The following is a 24,193-nucleotide window of genomic DNA, read 5'->3' on the forward strand; positions in this document are numbered from 1 at the left end:
ATTTTTGGAGATTCGCGGGATTGATAATTTTTATCCAGCGTATTTGCGGGATTGGATTCCCTACTAGTCATATTAGTTTTAAAAATCTATGGAAAGGTTGGTACTTAAAATCAGAGGGGGTAAAATAATAATCTGCAGAAGATGACCAATTGGGTTTTTCGGCATTTCTCGGTAATGAAAGTGGAATGATAATCAATGACGCCATTAATTATATTGAGTAGGATTGTTTACATTACGAAAATGTAGAGACCATTTTACTTCGAGGAGGATATGAGAACAGGATTACGTAGGTATATAGATTCGTGAACTGAACGAACCTATCTCTCAATGAAAGTAAAAACCAACTTACTAGTGGGAGAAATTCAAGAAAGGTTATATGGCCATCACTTTCTTCGAGACATAGTGGATTCAGGTCATAGTTTGAATACAGTAAATGTTCATGAATGTTGTGCTGAGTGTGGTTTGCTATTATGCACTCAAGTAGGATAATTACGCTTGGCGGTAAGTACAAAACAAACGGAATAGATGCTGAAATTCTAGACATCACGATCGGAAAATATTTGCATATTCATTTTCGGTTTGATAGTTTTAGTATTAGAAATCTGGAATTGAGGGAATATACATTTCAAACCATAAACAATGTTTAGGTTTGCGATTTTTTTGTGAGAAAGGAAGTGAATCCCATATAGAAAAAATACGTCTAACTGCTATTCGAAGATATTGTAGGAAACTATTTTTATGAAATTATATTCTATTCGATAAAATTATATAATATCCGGCTTAACTTCTCCAAGCTCGAAATTTATTATTCAAGAGATTTCCAACTTAATATCGACATGATAGTCTATAGAATATTCTTTAGTGTAGTTACCTACCTATAGATTTTGACGTTTTGGATTAAAAAATACAGGCTTTTAGCCATTTTCAAACATAGGTAATTGAATTATATTCTGAGTAAATTGTCCCTTAATTTGTTTTAGATTTAATTCTAGGAAAATGATCATACAAAAATTGTCGTTTTGAAAGGAATAATTTGAACTAATATCTGTTACAATATAATTTAGATATCTATTACTCGATGATTTTTGAATTCGGTGTTGCATTTATTATTCTTAACTGACATTGTGTTAAAAGTATCATATAGTTTCATGTCTTCAAGGCATATAATTTAGCAGGTTTATAATAAGGGTTCAAAAATTCACGTGAATGTTCATGGAAAAAAACACACGAAAGTGAATTTGAATAATTGTGCAAATCTCTGGAGTTCAGGTTAGTGATTTTCTTATTTTTTCAATTGCGATATACAGTTTCTTTTGAAATGTATTCAAAATACAAGTGATGTCTCGACAAAAAATGAAATTAACCAAGATACAATAACTTCAAAGTAACTAGAATCATTTTTTTAGTAGACTGTAGACGAAAAATCATCTCTACTACTTCTGAATTCCTATTTTGTTTTTTTGTGACTGTGGTATTGTAATGTACTATTTCAACTTCAACTCAAACGATTGTATAATCGTTTGAGGAATTTTTTCAAAACCTTTTAAATATAACAAAGGATTACGTTTATTAAATGATAATAAGAAAAATTTATTTCAAAAGTTGAAATGATACATTACAATACCACAGTCACAAAAAGGGTGATAGTGAATTGGAAGTACTAATAAAAATTAGAGATTCCTTGGTTAATTTCAAAAATGCCAAGTTCTAGAAACATGGGCCCGAAAATGCTGTATTTTCGAGATATAGGGTGTTTCTTGTAGTTCTACTTTTTATGATGATTATACTCTACTTCATCGAATCTTTTTGATACACATCGAAAAAATTAGCACCAAAACTAAAAATTAATTTATTCATCACAGCTTACTGGTTGAATTTGTATGATAACTACCAGTGATCCACCAAAATTCTGGAGGAAAAATTGTGCACTGTTCCAAAGAATATATCACCCTGTAGATTTGCAATCGGAGTTGGCATATCACGTGATGTAAACTCTAAATTGGAAAAACAATGCCAAATTTCAATTGAATATCTTGTAAAGGGAAGGTGCTATGAGATAAAATTCGAAAAAAAATCAAACTTTAACACCCTGTATCTCGAGAACGAAGCGTTTAGGAAGTCATGTTAATAGGACTTTTTCTTCTAAAAATTACCCAGGGAATATCTCATTTTCGTTTGTACCTCTAATGTAGAGTATTATTTCTGGAGAAAATGTTGGTCAAGAATTGGAGTTACTCAACCTGTTTAGTAATAAAAATTTTTGTCATTGAGTGCGTATTTTCCAAGATATGACTGATTCAATTCGCATAATGATTACCAGTAAATATATCAACAATTTCGCAATCATCTTTAAGGTAAAATTATCATATTACATCTCGATCTTCTCGTGAGGAATCACTCAGTTAGTTTATTGGTCATAAGACGAAATTGATGCACAGCCTGAGGCGCTACACCGTAGACAGTATTACCATCATAACAATGTCAAAGTCGCGTTCACTTTCACCTCACCAACTCTCTTCCAACATCCGTTTTGATGTAATAGGAGATCCCCGATTTTCGTAAGACATGATTTATCAGCTTATAACTGATTGGTTTCGGTAACCATGGGACACGTAAACAAAAATTGATACAAGGTCGAACGTCTTCTAAATTGCCACCTATATGAGATCAATAACATTATCGGGTATTGAGAATAGCCGGCAATTATTTTGTTAAACTGGCTTTTCCCGCACTCAATCGAAAGTTTGAATCAATGGAGAAACAATGTAATTCAATTGGAAAACACGTTAATCTAATTTGCGAACAAAGTCACTTTCTCCTTCGGCAAAAACGTTTGATGATGTAAGTTTATACTCACAATTACAGAAAAAAACGTTAGAATTAAAATAGGTTCTTTTTCAATGGAATAGAAAAACTAAAAAATAATATAAGCTCAGCAGCAGTAGGGATTCATGGCTGGACTTGTTTTTCAAGCTACTTGGCTTGAGCTTGACTTGATTTCAAGTCAACACATGAATTAAATCACTATAAATCAAACCAAAATGAAAAAAAAAAGTTTCTAATATTGAGAAACCTCCAGGCTTTGTTTTTTAAACCAAGAATAATCTTGAATTAATGTGCTACCGGCCGCTGTGTGAATGATAACTCTCGAACGGAATTGGCTAGTGATATTTTAAGGTTAAGTTCTAGGTCGGTTTGTTCATGAACAAACTGAACTTTCGTCAATTTTGAGGAGGTCACACCTCTTGACTCCTCAAACGCTCATCTTACTTATTATACTTCATTCCAATCTTGTAGTTAATCTACCATCGAATACTAAGAAAATGATCTTTGTTCCAGAGATAGTACTGATCCTTTGCCTGTTTTGTCCCTCAACACTAGAAGAAACATACCAAGATTACCTAGAATACCATCAACCCTGGCTGAACAATGCCCACCAAAGACGTTGGGTTCAAATAAATGAACCACATCATGTGATTTCACGTAGACACGAAACACCTCAAAATGTGGAAACGACAAGACATTTCGGACCTGACACCTTGCATAAAATAACAGAAACCCTAGGAGCCATAAACACTGTTGGTAGATACATAGTGAATATGACTATAGGAGAAGATAACAGTGCCAAGATATCAAACGAAGTACCAAGTGCCATTTACACCATAAGCAAAAATGTATTGGGTAGAAATGTAACAGATACCATAGCACCTTATGTCAGAGAAGCTCTGCCGGCTGTAATCGATACCAAAGATGAGACCATAAAAGATAGAGATGACGATAAGGAGGATGAAGACAAATCCAGTATTTGTACAACACCTGGTGGTACACCAGGGTAAGTTATTCTATCGTTGTTGTTGTTATCCTTCAATGAATTTGGGTCGTTGCGGCTCTGTTAGCCTTCCGGAAACTGCGATCAATTTGATCTTTTGTTCTTAACCCTACCTGTTTATGCAAACCCAGGGAGGCCGTCGATACGATTAAAGAAACCGGAGACATCCTTAAGAGCCTTCGGTAGTATCCAGGACTGATTTTCCCATATAAGTGGTTCTTATGCCAGTCAAACTCGGACATTTGCATACCAAGTGTTTAGCTGCTTCTACCTCCTCTCTAGAGAGCCTGCAATTTTTATCTGCTGACTTATCCATGCGGTATTTGCACCGACAGTGTCCTGTCAGCAGTCCCACCATTACCCGAAGCTCAGCTTGTGGTAGCTTCAGAAGCTTCCTGGTATAGGTTGGTGAAAGCACCACAAATTTCTTTGCCTAAGCAAGACCCGGAGTGTTTCTCCAGAGGGTTTTTTTTATTGTTGCACTACTATTGTTGGACCACTGCCTTATATTGGTCTTTTCCAAGCCCTCAGAAGGGCTCAGGACTATCAGGACCTCGATACTTTTTTTGCAAGTTCATCGGTTAGAAGCGTTAGCATCAACTGTATGAGTCATGAGAGCAATTTTGGCAGAATTGGCAATTCGGCTTGGTCTGTTTACACTCAGCCTAAGTCTTGGGACTTATCAGTTGTTTCTTAAGAATTCTAAACTTTATTCGTCAATATAATTACCTCTAAAAGTGATACCCTCTAACTTTTTACTATCTTTTCTGTAGAGAGATCCATCCTTTGCTCTTGTAATGAGCTTCCATCTCGGCAATCACTTCATGATTAGAGCCAATTTTTTTCCTGGAGCATTCTTTTGAGATCTTCAAAAAGTCAGTTATCGACTTTGAGAAGGAGCATTGTTTTGGTGGAAGAGAATGATCGCTATCTCACACATTTCAATTTGCTATCGCTCAAAATTATTTCGTGGACTTTTTCGATGTGTTCTGGAACAACTGTCAAATTTTAACCGTTGTTGTCATTGCTTCGTTTGCATAGTATTTTTTCAATTGATAAAGAGTTTGTTAACCTTCAATATCTCTATCCAGATGTAACCGAATGTTCCGAAATTTTAACAAGCATCTCTTGAAGCTTGGTGCTAACGAGTAAAAAAGTTTTATGGTACTATCGGTGTCATTTGTGTGACATATGTGACAGGCTCAAGCCTTTTTGAGTAAGCCGGTGGTTTGTATTCATTAAATACGAATTCGACTGAGCAAGCAATCCAGACTTAACGTGAGTGTTTTCCTAATTTTTTCCACGATTTTTCAGGTCTTGCAAAGATCTAAGTGACTGCCCACAGCTCCTGCTCAATCTTGGAACCCTGAGGCAGTCTCTCTGCTTCAAGAGTCTGTTCGTTCCTGGTGTTTGTTGTCCAACAATCCAAGGTACCAAACTACAACCTGTGGCTTCCTCCTTCACGTCTACTACTACCAGAAGACCAATAACAGCAGCCACAACAACAACAACTAGGCCAATAAAACAGTCTACATCGACAAAGCCTCCTATTAACATACCGAGCTACCCCATTAGGCCAAATCAAGTCCCCACTTCACCGGATATTCAGCAAATTGGATCAAATTATGTGGATACTGATGGTAAGTTTAATCGTAAATATCTTCGATCGAGGGGTGAAAGATTAGAGACATAGACGTGCAGTATGAACGAGCTGCATAGAATGCGTCAGAATTTCACAGGTGGTGAAAAATTTTTTCTACGATTGCTATGAAATATCTTCTATACAGGGTGATTTCTTTAAGTTAAATCAATCAAATATTTCGAAAAGGAAACATCTTGATAATGGAATTTCGAATTGAAATCATATCAGAGAAAAAATCAGGAACAAAAAATAGATTTTTTTTCTTTGATATGATTCCGAACGAAATTAATTGTGACAAAATCTTTGTCGAAATGTCCGTTTTATGCAAAGGGTGTTTTTTTAGAGCTATAGAACTTTAAATTGCAATAAAACAACGATGGATTATTCGATGACATGAATTTCATTTATCCGCAAGATAATCTTGTGGCATTACATTTTAAATATGATTTCTGGCATATGACCGCCACGGTTGGCTCGGATGTAGTCCAATCTGGACGTCCAATTTTCGATGACTTTTTCCAACATTTGTGGCCGCATATCGGCAATAACATGGCGAATGTTGTCTTCCAAATGGTCAAGGGTTTGTGGCTTATCCGCATAGACCAATGACTTTACATAGCCCCACAGAAAGTAGTCTAGCGGTGTTAAATCACAAGATCTTGGAGGCCAATTCACAGGTCCAAAACGTGAAATAAGGCGATCATCAAACGTGTCTTTCAATAAATCGATTGTGGCACGAGCTGTGTGACATGTTGCGCCGTCTTGTTGGAACCACAACTCCTGGACATCATGGTTATTCAATTCAGGAATGAAAAAGTTAGTAATCATGGCTCTATACCGATCACCATTAACTGTAAAGTTCATCATCGTTTTTGAAAGAGTACGGAGCAATGATTCCTCCAGCCCATAAAGCGCACCAAAAAGTCAGTTTTTCTGGATGTAACGGTGTTTCGACATACACTTGAGGATTAGCTTCACTCCAAATGCGGCAGTTTTGTTTGTTGGCGTAGCCATTCAACCAGAAGTGCGCTTCATCGCTAAAATGGACGTAGTGCGCGATACGTATTCCGCACAGAACCATTATTTTCGAAATAAAATTGCACTATTTACAAGCGTTGTTCAGGCGTGAGTCTATTCATGATGAATTGCCAAACCAAACTGAGAATAAATCACTTGACAGCTGTTAAATCGGTCGCCATCTTGAACAGTAATGCCAACTTAGAGTTATATACCTCGAAAAAAAACTCCCGTTATTTAATGACCTTCACTTGAAAGGGTTTGAAAAATCTCTAAAATAGAGCCTATTCTCAAATTGAGATTCCATCAGAGACAAGATACTGATCGCTCTAGGTGAGATAAACAAAACACGGATATTCGAAGCAATCACATAAGTTGTGTATGTTGGATGGTAATAACTCGTATAACATTATTTCATGCACGATTACATTTAACCATAAATTCGTAAGAACTTTCTCTCACTTCTACTTTCATTGAAGTATTCAGAATGACTGAGGCTGTGCACATACCTCTCAAGTTTTCGTTGATGCAACACATGCTGAATTCCCGAAAACAATTTTAGTTATTCGAACACTCTGAATAGATGGAATACCTACTTGCGAAGTTTTATTTAATTTTTTTTAAGTTGCAAATAATGCAGGGGAAGAAAGCATGAAGTGTTTTCTTATTAATCATTACCTAGAATTAGCAAATAACCACATTTCATTTTCTGATTCATTTTGACATGCTTGAATGACTTTATGATTATCAGAGATTTTCACATAATATTCACGATATGTTTGGAAAGTCTAAATTCACACTAGGCTATTTGACAGTATCCATAAGAAAATATTGTCCTTCCAGTTCCTTGTCATCCTCATTGATATGAAATGAGGAAAACACCAAAACAAGCATTCAAAAGCTGACATCACATCAGTCCATTTATTCTGATCTAGCCATAAGAACTCGAATAATCTATAGCTAATATCTAGATCTCTTTGTGTGAACTTACGATTACGTCAATTTGAAGTAAACATGTATGCGCTGAACGAACATGATCGAATAATTTGAGAGGATTTGAAAAATCTATCAAATAGTCTACCAACCTTGAATATAACCATTTAAAATTTGCAGATTGCGGCCAACCAGAGTCTGCTAAATTCAGAGTAGTAGGAGGTGAAGAAGCCCTTCCAGGTCGATGGCCATGGATGGCTGCAATATTTTTGCATGGCTCCAAGAGAACTGAATTCTGGTGTGGTGGTTCCCTCATAACAGCAAGACACGTTTTGACAGCAGCCCATTGTACAAGAGACTCAAGACTCAGACCGTGAGTAAAATGGGAATTGATAAAGATGGGGTTTGAATTGAGCTTTTTTTGGTAACCTCCATTCGACTGTTTCATTTAAAAACATGAGCAGACGCAGAGGGATGGGGTTTGTCTTAATATGATGCTGAAGCCTTTTTTGCAGGATAGTTAACAGAATTGGAAAATTCCGAGCTTATTTCCAGCCCTTGCAAGTTTTTTTATGGAAAAAATTTATAATAGATGCCATACTATTATCTGCTGAGAGTGGCCCTCAAATCTCATTCATCTGCTTTCACACCAGTACACCAATAGAAGAGAAGAAACACCAATAGTTCATATCTTCTGGTTACCAGAAATACAACTTCAACTAAACCTGCCAGAAGTGGAAATATGTACCACATAGCGTTGGGTTATAATTCACGACCTAGAAACTTCTGAAGATGCCTGCCACAGTAGAAGATGAAATCGACTAAACGACGTCTAAAAAGCTCCGAATTTTCTGATTCTGTTGGGGTTAGTCTTGTTTGTGTGGATATTGTATTTTTCTGTAGGTACCCATTATGTTGTGATAAAGACAGCAAGGTCAAGGTCTGTTCTATAACTACCATACATCTGAGGGTGTTTTGCTGATATAAACCAATCTTTTGAGTGCACATAATAGGAATCAGGTGTGCATGCCGGCTTAGCACATTACACTGCTGTATTTAGGGCTAAATAATTCCTTCCATCTTGGCCTCTTCTAACAAAACCATTCATATTTATTTATTACTTTCAAGTCTTCCTCTGTCTTCAGATTTGCAGCCAAGCAGTTCACTGTGAGATTAGGCGATATAGACCTAAAAAGAAACGACGAACCTTCAGCACCTGTGACCTTCAAAGTGACAGATGTAAGGGTGCATCCACAGTTTAGCCGAGTTGGCTTTTACAACGACATAGCCATCCTTCTTCTTGATCGACCAGCAAGGAAGTCCAAGTATGTTATACCTATTTGTCTACCCCCACCCGAATTGAGAAGAGAGACTTTTGCTGGGAAAAGGTCGACAGTTGTCGGTTGGGGTACCACTTATTACGGTGGCAAAGAGAGCACAGTCCAAAGGCAGGCCGTGCTTCCAGTTTGGAGAAACGAAGATTGCAACGAAGCTTACTTTCAGCCAATCACATCGAACTTCATATGTGCTGGGTACTCAGAAGGTGGTACTGATGCTTGTCAGGTATGTTATTAACTTATTTCAAACCATTTGAACGATGTTTATCATAATTTTCAATACTAGGATTTTTTACAGTCAACCTCTTGGTTGATCCTTGTCCCTAGCAAGCTGCTTTTTACTCCAATCTGCTCTAGGTCCTCATCATTGGTTTTTGTATCTGTTCATGATGTGTTGCTCATCTTTAGTCATATCTATATTTCTAGTTACTCATTCTGGAGGTCTATTTTTGTTTTTTTATTATTGTTAATTTACAATTTGTGTGATAGAAGAGAATGAAGAGATAGGGTGACATGAAATATTTGCCAGCTTCTTCAATATATTTTTTATTTCGTCATTGTTGTTGAATGCATGAAGATGTTGAGTGGTCTTCAAGAAATTATGATTTAACACCTTTTCATGATGGTACAATGCACTTATTATACACTTTTAATTACAGGGAGATTCAGGAGGACCTTTGATGGCTTTCTGGGATACCCGCTGGGTTCAAGTTGGAGTAGTATCCTTTGGAAATAAGTGCGGAGAACCAGGATATCCAGGTGTTTATACCAGAGTTACTGGATATATGAACTGGATAAGGGAGAATACTCGTGAAAAATACTGAATATTTTAACATAAACCAGTCATATTTATTCTATTTATAGAAAACATTATGCGACCAAACAGTTTGGCGCGATATTATCGAAACGATAGCTCAAGTAAGCTTTTTGAAGCTCTGATAATGAAAGACATACTGAGACGTCTTTGTTGATTACTTAATGTTAAGTGTGCTAAATGAAATATGTATATGCTCGTGTAAAAAAATAAATGTACATTTTCGAATATAAAATCTTCAATATTTCCATACCCTCTTAATACACTGCGCAAAAGAATTAACGCACATTATGGAAATCTCAAATTTATTCTACAACTGAAGGTGTTCTCAATGATAATTATTTTGATCAGAATTATGCATGCATATGTTATCCACTTTCAACGTTTTTCTTCAATACAGATGTTTTTTCCCAGCAAGATTAAAAAAAGATGAGATTATCAGATTTTGAATGTATTGGCTCCATTCTGAAATCAGTTGTTCTCGATCAATACTAGTGATCAATAGTTTTTCTTTCGTTTGATTTTCTACACTCGATCGCTATGCAACGCGAAACACGCAATTTGACCCAAGAGGAATGTGCCCAAGCGGTAGTTTTGCGAGAAGAAGGGTGGACATACACAAGAATTGCAGAAAGGTTTGGAGTTTCCCATACAAGTGTGTCCAGAATGTTGCAGCGATTCAGGGAGACAGGTATGAATGTCCGAAGATCAGGACAGGGTAGACCACGGGTAACAACTGCCATTCAAGAACGTAACTCGAGAGTTTCTTCGTTGAGACAACGGTTTGCAACCGCTCGCCTCCTTCAAAATCAGCTTGAGCAAACTCATGGGGTGCAAATTAGCACTCAGACAATAAGAAATCGCCTCAGAGTATATGATTCAAGGCCTCGTGTCGTGGCAAGAGGCCCAGCTCTTACCCCAGCCCATCGAAGGGCGCGTTTGGATTTTGCGAGAGAGTATATCCATTGGGAAGAGGCTGATTGGGAAAGAGTTCTCTTCACAGATGAGTCTAGATTCTGCCTCTACCATTGTGATCGAAGTTCCCTTGTATGCAGACGTCCATATGAAAGATATGCTCAGTGCACTCTTTCCCAATCAGTCTCTTCCCAATGGATATGCTCTCTCGCAAAATCCAAACGATGGGCTGGGGTAAGAGCTGGGCCTCTTGCCGCGACACGAGGCCTTAAATCATATTCTCTGAGGGGATTTCTTATTGTCAGAGTGCTAATTTGCACCCTATGAATTTTCTCAAGCTGATTTTGAAGGAGGCGAGCGGTTGCAAACCGTTGTCTCAACGAAGAAACTCTCAAGTAACGTTCTTGAATGGCAGTTGTTACCCGTGGTCTACCCTGCCCTGGTCTTCGGACATTCATACCTGTCTCCCTGAATCGCTGCAACATTCTGGACACACTTGGCAAAATTGAATGAGTTGAGCTTCAAATTGCTTTTGCATCCACCGTATTCGCCAGATCTGGCCCCCAGCGAGTTTTTCCTGTTCTCAGACCTCAAAGGAATGCTCGCTAGGAAGAAATTTAGCGCCAATAAAGAAGTGAGGCCTATTTTGAAGCGAAAGACAAATCGTACTAGAAAAAGGGTATCGAAAAGTTGGAAGATCGCTATAATCGCTGTATCTCCCTCGAAGGCAACTATGTTGAATAATAAAATCGAATTTTGCCAAAATTAAATGTGTTTTACTACGGTAGACCGGAAACTTTTCAATTGTCCTGTTAATTGGAACGAAGTGAATCTGGATAGCACAAATGGGATTGGTCCCAAAGTGAAAGGCAAGCTTTGGGGGATGCTGACAATTTTCCATTCAGACTTATGTGTGAATTCAGTGTGATGTGTGTATACAAACTCTGTGAGGAAATAAACACATCTGCAACCGTCGGTTTATATCACAATTCTCCATTGAAAGCGCCGAGTCCTTTGAAGGCCTGGAGAGATTAACGGGAACGGGTATTGCCCTGGAAAGCATTTCGCAGGAATCAGAGGTAAAGCTCTGGCAATTACTGTAGGTAGCGTATTAGGGAAGGTCCATTTGATGGCAGAAGAGGCATGAGTGCTTGCGCGCTGATCAATTGTGCGCTTAAACGATTCACTTACAAGTCCCCACAGTTGGTAGTGTAACCAGCCTCCTCCGAGAACGATAACTATTAAGGGATGAGCCAATTTGTCAATTGGTCAATGAAATTTGGAGCCAATAAAGTAACATTATCGGGATATTTTATTGCGTACAGGACCGTATTTAGCAGAGTTACGATTTCGATTTTCTCATGTTGACTTTGTTAATTGTAAGAAATTGAGATAGAAATTAACTGTACAATTATAAAGGGTGTTTTTTTTTAGAGCTATAGAACTTTAATTTGCAATAAAACAACGATGGATTATTCGATTGACATGAATTTTATTTATTCGCAAGATAATCTTGTGGCATTACATTTTAAATATGATTTCTGGCATATGACCGCCACGGCTGGCTCGGATGTAGTCCAATCTGGACGTCCAATTTTCGATGACTTTTTCCAACATTTGTGGCCGTATATCGGCCAATAACACGGCGAATGTTGTCTTCCAAATGGTCAAGGGTTTGTGGCTACTCCGCATAGACCAATGACTTTACATAGCCCCACAGAAAGTAGTCTAGCGGTGTTGAATCACAAGATCTTGGAAGCCAATTCACAGGTCCAAAACGTGAAATTAGGCGGTCACCAAACGTGTCTTTCAATAAATCGATTGTGGCACGAGCTGTGTGACATGTTGCGCCGTCTTGTTGGAACCACAGCTCCTGGACATCATGGTTGTTCAATTCAGGAATGAAAAAGTTAGTAATCATGGTTCTATACCGATCACCATTGACTGTAACTTTCTGGCCATCATCGTTTTTGAAGAAGCACGGACCAATGATTCCACCAGCCCATAAAGCGCACCAAACAGTCAGTTTTTCTGGATGTAACGGTGTTTCGACATAAACTTGAGGATTAGCTTCACTCCAAATGCGGCAGTTTTGTTTGTTGACGTAGCCATTCAACCAGAAGTGCGCTTCATCGCTAATAGACATTATATTCGAAATAAAATTGCACTGTTCAGGCGTGAGTCTATTCATGATGAATTGCCAAACCAAACTGAGAATAAGTCACTTGACAGCTGTTAAATAAAGTTCCTTCATGGGAATATTGTATCATTTTTTTTTATTGATTCGACTATGTAGATTACGAAAATGCTTGCAGTTGTGCGGTCAGTACATTATTTCATAAATTATAGGCAAAAATATGAAACTTTCAAAGAAAAAATTGATAATTTTCCCGAAGCTGCCACTTCTTCTGGCCATGGGCTACGCACTTGAAACTCCACTATGTTTTAGAGCGGAACTTGAAGTTTGAAAACGTTTTTATTTGAGGGAACTGTGACGAATAATTCAGGAGATATAACGATTTTTAGAGGCAAATTCAATTTTTTCCCAAATTTCGAGTTCAAATTCCCCCAAAACCGGGAGTTCTACGAAGAATCGGTGAGCGATGCCATAATTTACGATCTCTGATTAGCCGAATTTCGATCTCACCTGAAAAATTTTTTGTCCAAAAATTTTCGTAAAATTTTCTATACCTGACCCTTAAAAATTTTTTGAAAAATAAAAGTTCTTTCATGGGAATATTGTGTCATTTTATTGATTGATTCGACTATGTAGATTACGAAAATGCTTGCAGTTGTGCGGTCAGTACATTATTTCATAAATTATAGGCAAAAATATGAAACTTTCAAAGAAAAAATTGATAATTTTCCCGAAGCTGCCACTTCTTCTGGCCATGGGCTACGCACTTGAAACTCCACTATGTTTTAGAGCGGAACTTGAAGTTTGAAAACGTTTTTATTTGAGGGATCTGTGACGAATAATTCAGGAGATATAACGATTTTTAGAGGCAAATTCAATTTTTTCCCAAATTTCGAGTTCAAATTCCCCCAAAACCGGGAGTTCTACGAAGAATCGGTGAGCGATGCCATAATTTACGATCTCTGATTAGCCGAATTTCGATCTCACCTGAAAAATTTTTTGTCCAAAAATTTTCGTAAAATTTTCTATACCTGACCCTTAAAAATTTTTTGAAAAATAAAAGTTCTTTCATGGGAATATTGTGTCATTTTATTGATTGATTCGACTATGTAGATTACGAAAATGCTTGCAGTTGTGCGGTCAGTACATTATTTCATGAATTATAGGCAAAAATATGAAACTTTCAAAGAAAAAATTGATAATTTTCCCGAAGCTGCCACTTCTTCTGGCCATGGGCTACGCACTTGAAACTCCACTATGTTTTAGAGCGGAACTTGAAGTTTGAAAACGTTTTTATTCGAGGGATCTGTGACGAATAATTCAGGAGATATAACGATTTTTAGAGGCAAATTCAATTTTTTCCCAAATTTCGAGTTCAAATTCCCCCAAAACCGGGAGTTCTACGAAGAATCGGTGAGCGATGCCATAATTTACGATCTCTGATTAGCCGAATTTCGATCTCACCTGAAAAATTTTTTGTCCAAAAATTTTCGTAAAATTTTCTATACCTCACCCTTAAAAATTTTTTGAAAAATAAAAGTTCTTTCATGGGAATATTGTGTCATTTTATTGATTGATTCGACTATGTAGATTACGAAAATGCTTGCAGTTGTGCGGTCAGTACATTATTTCATAAATTATAGGCAAAAATATGAAACTTTCAAAGAAAAAATTGATAATTTTCCCGAAGCTGCCACTTCTTCTGGCCATGGGCTACGCACTTGAAACTCCACTATGTTTTAGAGCGGAACTTGAAGTTTGAAAACGTTTTTATTCGAGGGATCTGTGACGAATAATTCAGGAGATATAACGATTTTTAGAGGCAAATTCAATTTTTTCCCAAATTTCGAGTTCAAATTTCCTCGAAACCGAATTTCGATTTCACCTGAAAAATTTTTTGTCTAGAAATTTTCGTAAAATTTTCCATACCTAACCCTGAATTGAAAAAAAAATAAAAAAAAGTTCCTTCATGGGAATATTGTATCATTTTTTTTATTGATTCGACTATGTAGATCAGGAGAATGCTTGCAGTCTGGCGATCAGTATATATTTCAGAAATTAAAGGTAAAAATCTGAAATTTTTGGAAAAAAAATGAATAATATTCCCGAGGCTTCAACTTCTCCTGGACGTAAGCTACGCCCTTGAAACCTCAGTATGTTTTGGATAAGAACTTGATGTTTGAAAAACGTTTTATTCGAGGGGTCTGTAACGAATATTTCAGGAGTTATAACGAGTCTTGAATAAAAATTCAATTTTTACTGCTGTAATTATCCCTAATTAGCCGATTTCCGAACTCACCTGGATAAATTTTTGCAAAATTTTCCATACCTTACCCTCAGAAAATTGAAAAAAATTAAAAGTTTTCTAATGTACTGGATCTTATTCACCCGACCTGTAACTCAAATTAATAAAAATTCAATAAACTTTATTGTTTCCTTCAAACCATCCAGAAATCAGTCATTTCACTCTGTACCTTAAATTTACGAACAACCTGTATAATTAATCGATTTAATTCAATCATTATATAGATAAGCACCTTGAATTTCCAACACCATCCTCTTCTAACAAAACATCAACCCCTATACGTCGCGTTGGATGAATTGAGATAAACGAGACGGGGTTAGGGAGCCCAGTTACGCTCAGCACGCTCTGTCGCAAGTTTCAGTATAGTTTCAGTATTGTTCGCAGGATCGTTGAGCTTTCGTACCGTCGGCCGAGTCGAGCGTTTTGGGGCTTTCGCAGCGTCCTGCGTTTGACATGGCGTAGAAGGTCCATTTCCACGCGTGATCCTTCGAGGGGGAACACGCGTTCGCTACCGATCGTCATACTCCGGATCAGACACGAGCTAGACACGCGGTTTTTACTAATCAAACAAACAAACAATCAAGTCGACTTTGCATGCCGTCGCTGAAAATTCGAAAAACGCGTATGTGAACTTTTCGCATGAAAATTCTGAAATGTTTGCGGAGGATCAAGACAGTGTTAAGTTGTCACCTGACCACGAGTTCTCATTCGGCCCTATATCGCCTATATCGCCGAGAATAGACAGTGTAGATAGTGCCAGTGTCAGAAATGAGCCTACCGAAGACAACAATCCTATAATGACATTCACCTGGCATGAGCACGTTTATAGAAGACTGACAACAAAACCAACACCGCATTACATTGAAAATATTCTCGGTATACATGGTGACAAGGCTCTAGATACTAATTCTGATGTCGAAATGAACAATTTGTGCCTATCCGCAGTTTCAGAAGACAATTTTGCGAAAGTACAATCAAATGTTACAGACACTAATGAACCTCTTAACTTATCCATCAGAAGTAGCGCCAAAGTGAAGACGAAAGTTTCCAAAGGTAAGCCAACATCAAACAAACCAGCAAACTCCAAAACAAACATAAATACCTTTTCGATTCTTCACATTCTCTTTATTCATCTTCAACCTGAACGAAAATTCTCACTCTAATCTATCACATGAATGTCAATCTCAGAATGTATCACTTCAATTACTATGTAACCACCGTTTATTGAAAAAGTTTCATAAGACTGACGTTCAGTCAGCGCGCGCTAATTCAAATTCTTGAGCATTTAATTTCTTAACGAAATTACACTAAATTCACCTACAAATTGACAGAAGTATGTGATACTTTCAACACGATATCATTTATCACTTTTTTTAACAATAAATCATATAAATACATGTTGGAAAGTTCGATTCTTCAGTTTTCGAAGTTATCTGCATCAAAATGATGAAAGAAAGACATCCAGCCTCCTTAAAATTTGTTTTTTTCGGGTAAAGTCAATCTTTTTCATTCATTTCTACAAATTTTTGACGAATTTTCCGTTAATAAACCGGAAACAATCATTAAGGACCACTCTCAGATAAAAACTCGAAAATCACAGGCATTTCGACAAATTAACATATCATTGTTCCCTTAGAATAATCGCGCATATGTTACTTAAATCACTTCCATGAATTACTTAAGAAAGAACAACTATAATCAAACAATTTATGAGTGAAAAGTTTCGAGAAACATTTCAGGACTCACATTTTTCAAATTCAAACATCGATTAAAAGGAGCACAAAACGGAAAATGCCGGAAAATTATCGTCATCACTTGAAACAAAAGAGGATTTCGTCAATGCTTGCGGTGATTCGAGAGAACCTGAGATATTTAGGCTTGTATTCTTGGATTTGCTGAGGTTTCCAATGTTATTTATCATAATTTGAATACTAATTAGATGAGCTCAGTGTTGATATTGAACATTTTGGTCTCCACTGTGAAGCAACCGAATCTTATTAGATATTATATTAAGTTGGGGTGCATGTTATATCAAGTGAAGAGGTAGTTATAGACTTCACGATTCAAATTATTCATATTGGAATTTCTTGATAATACTTGAGCGTTCAATTTTCAATACTTCTCATAATTAAAGTACTTCGTGGCAATAGAGAAGTCATCATAATAGGATTATCCATTTGTGAAGGACCAATGATAAAATTTTTAATACAGAAAACGCATTAAGAATCGATAGCTAACCAGAATTTCATTGTTAATATCTAAGTATAATATTTGAAAGTAGGTGAATTCAGAATCTATGAAGTTTTCACCACGAACATTTCTATTCTTCATAGAGATAATTGATGTGAAAAGGGAAATAACAAGCTCCTCAATACCCTAAAATATATAATCCCCTGTATTTGAGTTTTTATATGAGGGGTTAAATAATCCCCTGTTGTTGAAATTGTTTTTCTTCTCCCAACTTCATCACGTGACATCGATCACGTTCAAGGAAATATCCATGTGCAATGGGATATTCCATTTCAATTTGTTTTATTCTTCATTAAGAAATGAAGAATCTTATTGAATCCACAATACCAAATAATATTCTGAAAATTAATAACATTTGGCCAAATTCAAATGCAGGCAATTCATCATAAACTAGGTATCTACAATACATATTACATGCCTGAAAACTAGAGCTTTTTGCGTGTGTAAAAACTTTAATTTCGGTGTGATGGTAAAGGATAGCATACATGTAAAGGCTGAATTTCCATCAGAACACATGAAAATTGAATTCCACAAGAGAGTTTCATCTCTTTAATTTCATACTATCGAATCATGATAATATTCAATATTGACAACTAAGTTCATAGAATAAGATATATTTGGACAATGAATATTAGGAACATACAATCTTTCGTATTTTTTCAAGATTTGTATATTGTTTTGATTCTGTTTTTCCCAAATGTTGAAGTCGTGCTCATTTGTATCTGTATTCATGGAAATATCAACAAACCCATCAAACTCTAAATTCAACTTGAGTATGTCATTGAATAGAATAGGCTTGCTCATCATAGTAAAAATTATTTTTTGATTTTGTGAAATTGTATAAAAGAAGACGATATGCTGAATTTTCATCCTAGATGTTCAAGATAAATGCCAGTATCTGTTATAGCGAAGGGTACCAATCTCTTGATTTCTATGAGAAGTAGCCTTCATAAGTGAATTTTCCCATGACCAAAGAGGTTTTTAAAAACGAAAATAACCTATAAATAGATTGAAATCAACATTATTATTCTTGATAAGAAAATAAATTATTTCATACTGAATAAAGCCATGGAATGACGATAAAGTGGCCGCATAAAGTGTTTATATAATTAGGTATATCTTTTCTGGGAACGAAGAACAACACTTTGTGGGAAAAACAGGATATTATTGGTTTTGTGGTTTCATTATTTTTTGACAGAATTCTGATATGAGATATGTATTCTTTTTGAGGTCGATAACTAGTCTCTGATAGTACAGAAAACCAAACTTTCTCAGCACCTATATATGCCCTGTTTCAGTCTATCTTCAAGCATGAATACAGTCATAGATAGAATCCATCTCTCTTTGAAAATACTTGCAGTTTTCATAACCCCACACATTCTGCTTCCTCGAATTAAAATATAATCTACTTCCTTTGGAAGGTAAAATTGTTCAGTCGACCCAGCTTGGTCGACTCGTGAGTAATAGATTCCAGAATCATCGAAAATTGTTTCAGAAACGAATAAAAAGAGGAAAAAGGGAAGAGAAAGGGAACCACTGGACTTGAAGTTGCCTGGTCATACGAAAAACCACGTGGAATCATTACGAGAAGATAGAGAAACCAAGAGCAAGAAGAAGAAGGCTAGGACAACATTCACTGGTAGACAAATTTTTGAATTAGAGAAACAATTCGAGCTTAAAAAGTACCTGAGCAGTAGTGAGAGATCAGAAATGGCCAAACTACTGAATGTGACGGAAACGCAGGTGAGTTCAATTATATTCAGTTTTAGAACATTAAAATCTCCCATTTTCAACAAAAAAAGACATACAAATATCGTAAAATTCAAGAAACAATCACTAGTATAAGACAAAGTGCAAGAATTCCTATATACATAGCAGTTTTCATATTGAAAGAAAATATCAACATATTTCAGTTGATGCACATTTAAATAGGAAATAAAATGCTCTGGAACATGATTTTCTTTCATGTCGTATTATCGTCGCATTATATCGGAATCAACTCTTACTTACTTCGTTCTGAATAGAAGTTGAAAGCCATCACAATAGCGAATACCTTCAAAAGAATCCTGGAAAATCTAATAAAAGATTCATTTTAATCTGTTTCGAAATACTTTGTATGAAATCGAATTCAGTTTATAAATCGAAATTCAATAATAGAATTGTTTTTGATCACACCGTATCCACTAAGTGGCAAATAAATAAGAAGCTGATATATTTTTCCGATATTGATACATTTCCACTTGGTTCCAACTGCTTCGAATAGACGTCTTAAATTGAGACATTCAACACAAACTCGACAAATCAATTAGAGGATGTTTATAAATTAATGTGACTAGTCAAATTAGTCGTTTCAATCGGGTAGAATATTTTAACGTTTCACCAACAAAAAGCAATAAGCAATATAAATTTGTCTCGGATATTTCCCATAATTTTTACGAGCCTCTAAGTGACGAAATGCTTTGAAATGATGCTTTAAATACTCCTAACAACTGTTTTGTAGGCGTAAAGCGACTGTTAAAGAGAAGTTAATGAGCTTCTATTTACATTTGCTCTTAGCTTCGGATGCACTACAGCTCATCTCTGGCAGATCCTATAAATAATATCGTGGCTACAACTCCACATTTGTTGTAGCTAATTTGAAAAGGACGCTTGAACCGATCCTTAAGCAGACAGTACACGAGTTACATCTTTCCTGGAAAACATTCGAAATCACCTAAAATAGTATCTCGTTTAAAATACTACTTCCTTTCATCTTCAACATGGCATGAATTATTAAATTTCCATTCCACCTGTTCGGAACAGAGAAATTTGCTATCAAATGCTCGTATATCAATTAAACTCGTAGATGCATACGAGACGGCTAGCCGTGTCGTGCATGCCCCCCTTTAGGTTTTTGCGCGAATGAATTATGTGCCGGGAAGTTGAACCTCGAAGAGCAAATAGAATAATGAGAGACTGCAACTGGCAATTACTGGATAAATTGTTGCTGAAGATACAGTTGCAATATTGCCTGGCCATATTACAGGAACGTCAGGATGTAAATGATACTGATCTTTTGCGTCTATTGCAAAAAGGCATACCTTGATAATTGAAACGTCGAATGCAATTGTTCCGTCGGTATTGGACATCGTTATAGAGACCTAAAACTAGAAAAAAATTGCGGTTTTACTTTTGCATATGCGTTTGACAATTATAGATATGGAATGTATACGCTTCGAGAATGCTTTGATTGGTATTAAAAAAATTAATGAATGTGTGCTTTGGCGTACTTTCAAAGTGATGCGGAATTCTTTGAAAAAGTTAGAAAACCACTGACATGTTGGGAGCTTCTGCATTCTTGTTTTTATCCGTGTAATTTTTTTATGAAACTTCTCATGAACCTTCAAAATAAAATTACTCAAAAAATCTGTAAATGACAAGTCATGAAATTATAAAATTACGTAATGGTATTATATATCAACTCTCAATCATGAAAGAATTTGTCTGTTTTCGATAAAATCCTTATTTTCATTGAAATTCACAAATTTTTTGAGAACAAATTATGTTTTTTACCACGAACTTAACACCTAACGAAATTGCGTCTTCTTATCCTTAAATCTTATACAATTACCAACTCATACCTCCACAATTTCAATTTGTTCCTTTATCCTGAACATGATTACACCCACTCACTGAGACTCCAATCTTTCATAAAGCTGTTTATCTTTCACAATAGTCTCTGTCTTGCTTCTTCAATGAAAATTGTTGCCTTGGTAATTATAATGAAGTGAAGAACTTCTCACATCAATATGCACGTACAGAGGAGTTCTATCTTTTGCTTATGTATCAAGTTACTGCAAGTAAATGACGATCCGACTTCAGGTAATTTGCTTTTCTTAGAGATTTGTAGAAGCTTATCGCGGGTATTCTTTTGGTTCATTGATCTTCGAGAAAAGTTCGAATCTGGTAGTTGGGAAAGATTAGATAAATTTGAACAAGGGCGCAAAAACTTCACGTAGAGGCTTTTCTCGCTGTTTACAACGTGAACTGTGAATATTTTAAGATTGATAGCTTCGATATAGATCAGTTATTAGATCTGCACACATGGCAGTTTAGTTGGTTTACTTGTCAACTACCTTATTTCAACAAGAACGCAATGGTAAAAGTTTTTAGGAAAGCTTCGAAACTTGCGTTTTTCATTTGAAATTTGCATTTTCCTCTACGTAAAACGTTGACTGCGAAAAATTTATCATTAATAGCTAACAACTTATAGATTTACCAATCAAATTGATTTTTCTGTTATGTAGATCAGCTAGTTTACTAGTCAACTACCCTTATTTTAGCAAGAACGTAATGGTAAAAGTTTTTAGAAAAGCTTCAAAACTTGGGTTTTTCATTTGTAATTTCTATTTTTCTCTGAATAAAACGTTAACTTTGGAGAATTCATGAGTCATAGATTAGAGATCGACCAATTAAATTGATTTACCTGCTATGTAGATCTGTACACATGCTAGATCAGCTGGTTTACTAGTCAACTACCCTATTTTAGCAAGAACACAATGTTAAAAGTTTTTGAAAAAGCTACGAAACTTGGGGTTTTCATTTGAAATTTTTATTTTCCACTGCATAAAACTTTAATTGTGAATAATTTATGAGTAATAGACAACAGCTTTTGAGATCGACGAATTAAATTGATTTACCTGCTATGTAGATTTGCACTTATGGTGGATCAGCTGGTTTAGTAGTCAACTACCCTATTTTAGCAAGAACGCAATGATAAAAGTCGAGTTTTTTATTTAAATTTTGTAGTTTTCACTGCCTCAAACGTTAACTATGAAAAATTCATGACAGCTTCAAAAATCTACCAATTAAATTGAAACACCTGCTATGTAGATCTGTACTTAATGTAGATCAGGTGGTTTATTGGTCAACTACCCTATTTTAGCAAGAACACAATGATAAAAATTGGGTTTTTCATTTGAATACTGTAATTTTCACTGCCTAAAACGTTAACTATGAAAAATTCATGATTAATAATAGCTAACAGCTTTAGAAATCGACCAATTAAGTTGCTTTACCTGCTATGTAGATCTACACACAAGGTAAATCAGTTAGTTCATTGCATTTTTTTGCAAGAACGTGATGGTAGAAGCATCTTAGACAAGGTTTAAAAGGAGTAGATTCGATTTTTTCGTATGAATTTTGGATTCTCCTTCGTTTGAAACGTGAAGGTATCGGCTTCAGAGATCCAATTAAATTGATTTACCTGTTATGTAGATCTGCACACAAAGTAAATCAGCAGGCTCATTGCCCTTTTTTTGCTAGAACGCGATGGTAGAAGGAGCATCTGAGACAAGCTTTAAAAGGTGTAGATTCGATTTTTTCATATAAATTTTGGATTATCCGTTGTTTGAAACGTGAAGTGTGAAAATCTTATGGTTAATAGCTATGTAGATCAGGTAATGAAGGTAGATCAGCTGGTTGACTAGTCCTATTTTGGCAAGGACGAGATGGTAGCTATCTATAAGCAGTATAATACGGGTGTTAACGAATCGTTTACGAATTCATCAATCATTCCAGATTAATAGGTGCAAAATCGAACGGACGGACTATTGGATGATAATTAGGAGGCGTTTCGGCATCAGTTCTCTTCCCTTTGACGTTCAGAGTATATTTTTGTATCATCGATGCAATATCTTCCGAGCTGTAAACGAGCTGTTAGTTATATTCGAGTGTTCGGCTTTTAAAGCTGCGGCAACAGACTATAAACATTGGGCACACGTCTTTAGTGTCAGTTGAGTGGTTCACGTCAAAAGTAATTAGTAGTTTCCGGTCGGTTCGTTCAGAGCGTTTGAAATTCAAATATCCTGCCTTATTTTGGTTGGCCATCTACTAACATCCTTCATCTCCATGATTTGCCGCAGCTGTTCCATCGGGAAGGATCACGTTGCCTGGTTTACGCGTGATCCGTTTGTTATTCATCGATTACCTCCGATTAATCTGATGATAAATTAACGTGCTTTTAACTCCTCCCCTCAACCCGCGCACCCTCTGCTATGATGTGAATCCATGAAGGAATTTCCTCCTCTATAATATTCGAATACTCCCTCTGTTATCCTGGATTTTGTCTCGGGAAGCTTGCCGTTTTATAAGCTATCAATTATTCCAGTCGGCTATCGTATCGTCAAATCCATATATTCTGTTACATACGTCTTCAAATAATCTTAAGAGTACATCGAACTTCATTACACATTTACTTACTTACTACTACATACACTCGATTCGTTTATTATTTATCGAATATTGAACATAACTTGTATTTTCAATAATATATTAGGGTATATGAGGAAACACCACATGTGATTGCTCAATATTTCATTTTTCAATATTTTCAATTCACGAATGAAAAAATATAATTTTGGTAACTTTTCCTTTTTTGCAAATGATATGGTATCCCTACAAAGTACAAATTCTAAAAAAATCATCACGAGAGATGGAAAACTGTAATTTTGTGGAAAAGAATTTGCAGCAGCCTACTGAAATAATTGTCACCGGTTATTTTTTTCTGAATATTTCGTATGTAGTAGATTAAGACCTCCTGAACAAGAAAGTCAATGATTTCAACTCAATCCTATGACTACGTATCGTATCTAACAATAATTTTTATTGTTAATCAGTCTGAAATTATTACCTTATGGCTAGGCAATATTAATCGCGGAAAAGTGTTTCATTCTAGATGTTTTCCTACGAGAAATGTTACTTTAAAGAAATGCCATTTTCCAACTTCGACACCCTGTATAACTAGTCATAGGATTGAGTTGGACTGAATGACTTTCTTGTGCAGGAGATCATAATCTACAAGACAAGGCCAATTAAAAAATTCTCGGTCTATCATAGTAAAACACATTTTTTTTGACAAAATTCGATTTTATTATTCAACATAGTTGCCCTCGAGGGCGATACAGCGATTATAGCGATCTTAAAACTTTTCAATACCATTTTTGTAGTACGCATTTTTGTCTTTCGCATCAAAAT

General features: G+C 36.0%; 2 protein-coding genes across 2 annotated transcripts in view; both read left to right on the plus strand.

Moving 5' to 3' along the window:
* The first annotated feature begins 345 nt into the window (after positions 1-345).
* LOC123686474 (proclotting enzyme-like) lies at positions 346-9,807 on the plus strand. Its single transcript, XM_045626639.1, has 6 exons — positions 346-501; positions 3,340-3,832; positions 5,144-5,469; positions 7,602-7,794; positions 8,567-8,984; positions 9,418-9,807. The coding sequence occupies exons 1-6, from the start codon at positions 471-473 to the stop codon at positions 9,580-9,582; spliced, it is 1,626 nt and encodes a 541-aa protein (XP_045482595.1). The 5' UTR covers positions 346-470; the 3' UTR covers positions 9,583-9,807.
* A 5,502-nt stretch (positions 9,808-15,309) lies between these two features.
* Positions 15,310-24,193, plus strand: part of LOC123686476 (homeobox protein HMX3-like) — a 34,962-nt gene continuing 26,078 nt past the window's right edge. The window contains exons 1-2 of the mRNA XM_045626641.1: positions 15,310-15,982; positions 18,675-18,922. Coding sequence (XP_045482597.1) covers positions 15,583-15,982; positions 18,675-18,922 — 648 coding nt within the window. The 5' untranslated portion in view covers positions 15,310-15,582. The remainder of the gene's footprint in view (positions 15,983-18,674; positions 18,923-24,193) is intronic.

Source organism: Harmonia axyridis, chromosome X, assembly GCF_914767665.1.
Source record: "Harmonia axyridis chromosome X, icHarAxyr1.1, whole genome shotgun sequence".
Taxonomy (NCBI): Eukaryota; Metazoa; Arthropoda; class Insecta; order Coleoptera; family Coccinellidae; genus Harmonia; species Harmonia axyridis.

What these genes read in the sequence shown, in the direction of transcription:
- LOC123686474 (XM_045626639.1), top strand. Translation starts at nt 471, where the DNA reads ATGCACTCAAGTAGGATAATTACGCTTGGCG. An exon ending in AAATTATGTGGATACTGATG is followed by an intron (nt 5,470 to 7,601) that starts GTAAGTTTAATC and finishes TAAAATTTGCAG; the next exon opens with ATTGCGGCCAACCAGAGTCT. An exon ending in GTGGTACTGATGCTTGTCAG is followed by an intron (nt 8,985 to 9,417) that starts GTATGTTATTAA and finishes TTTTAATTACAG; the next exon opens with GGAGATTCAGGAGGACCTTT.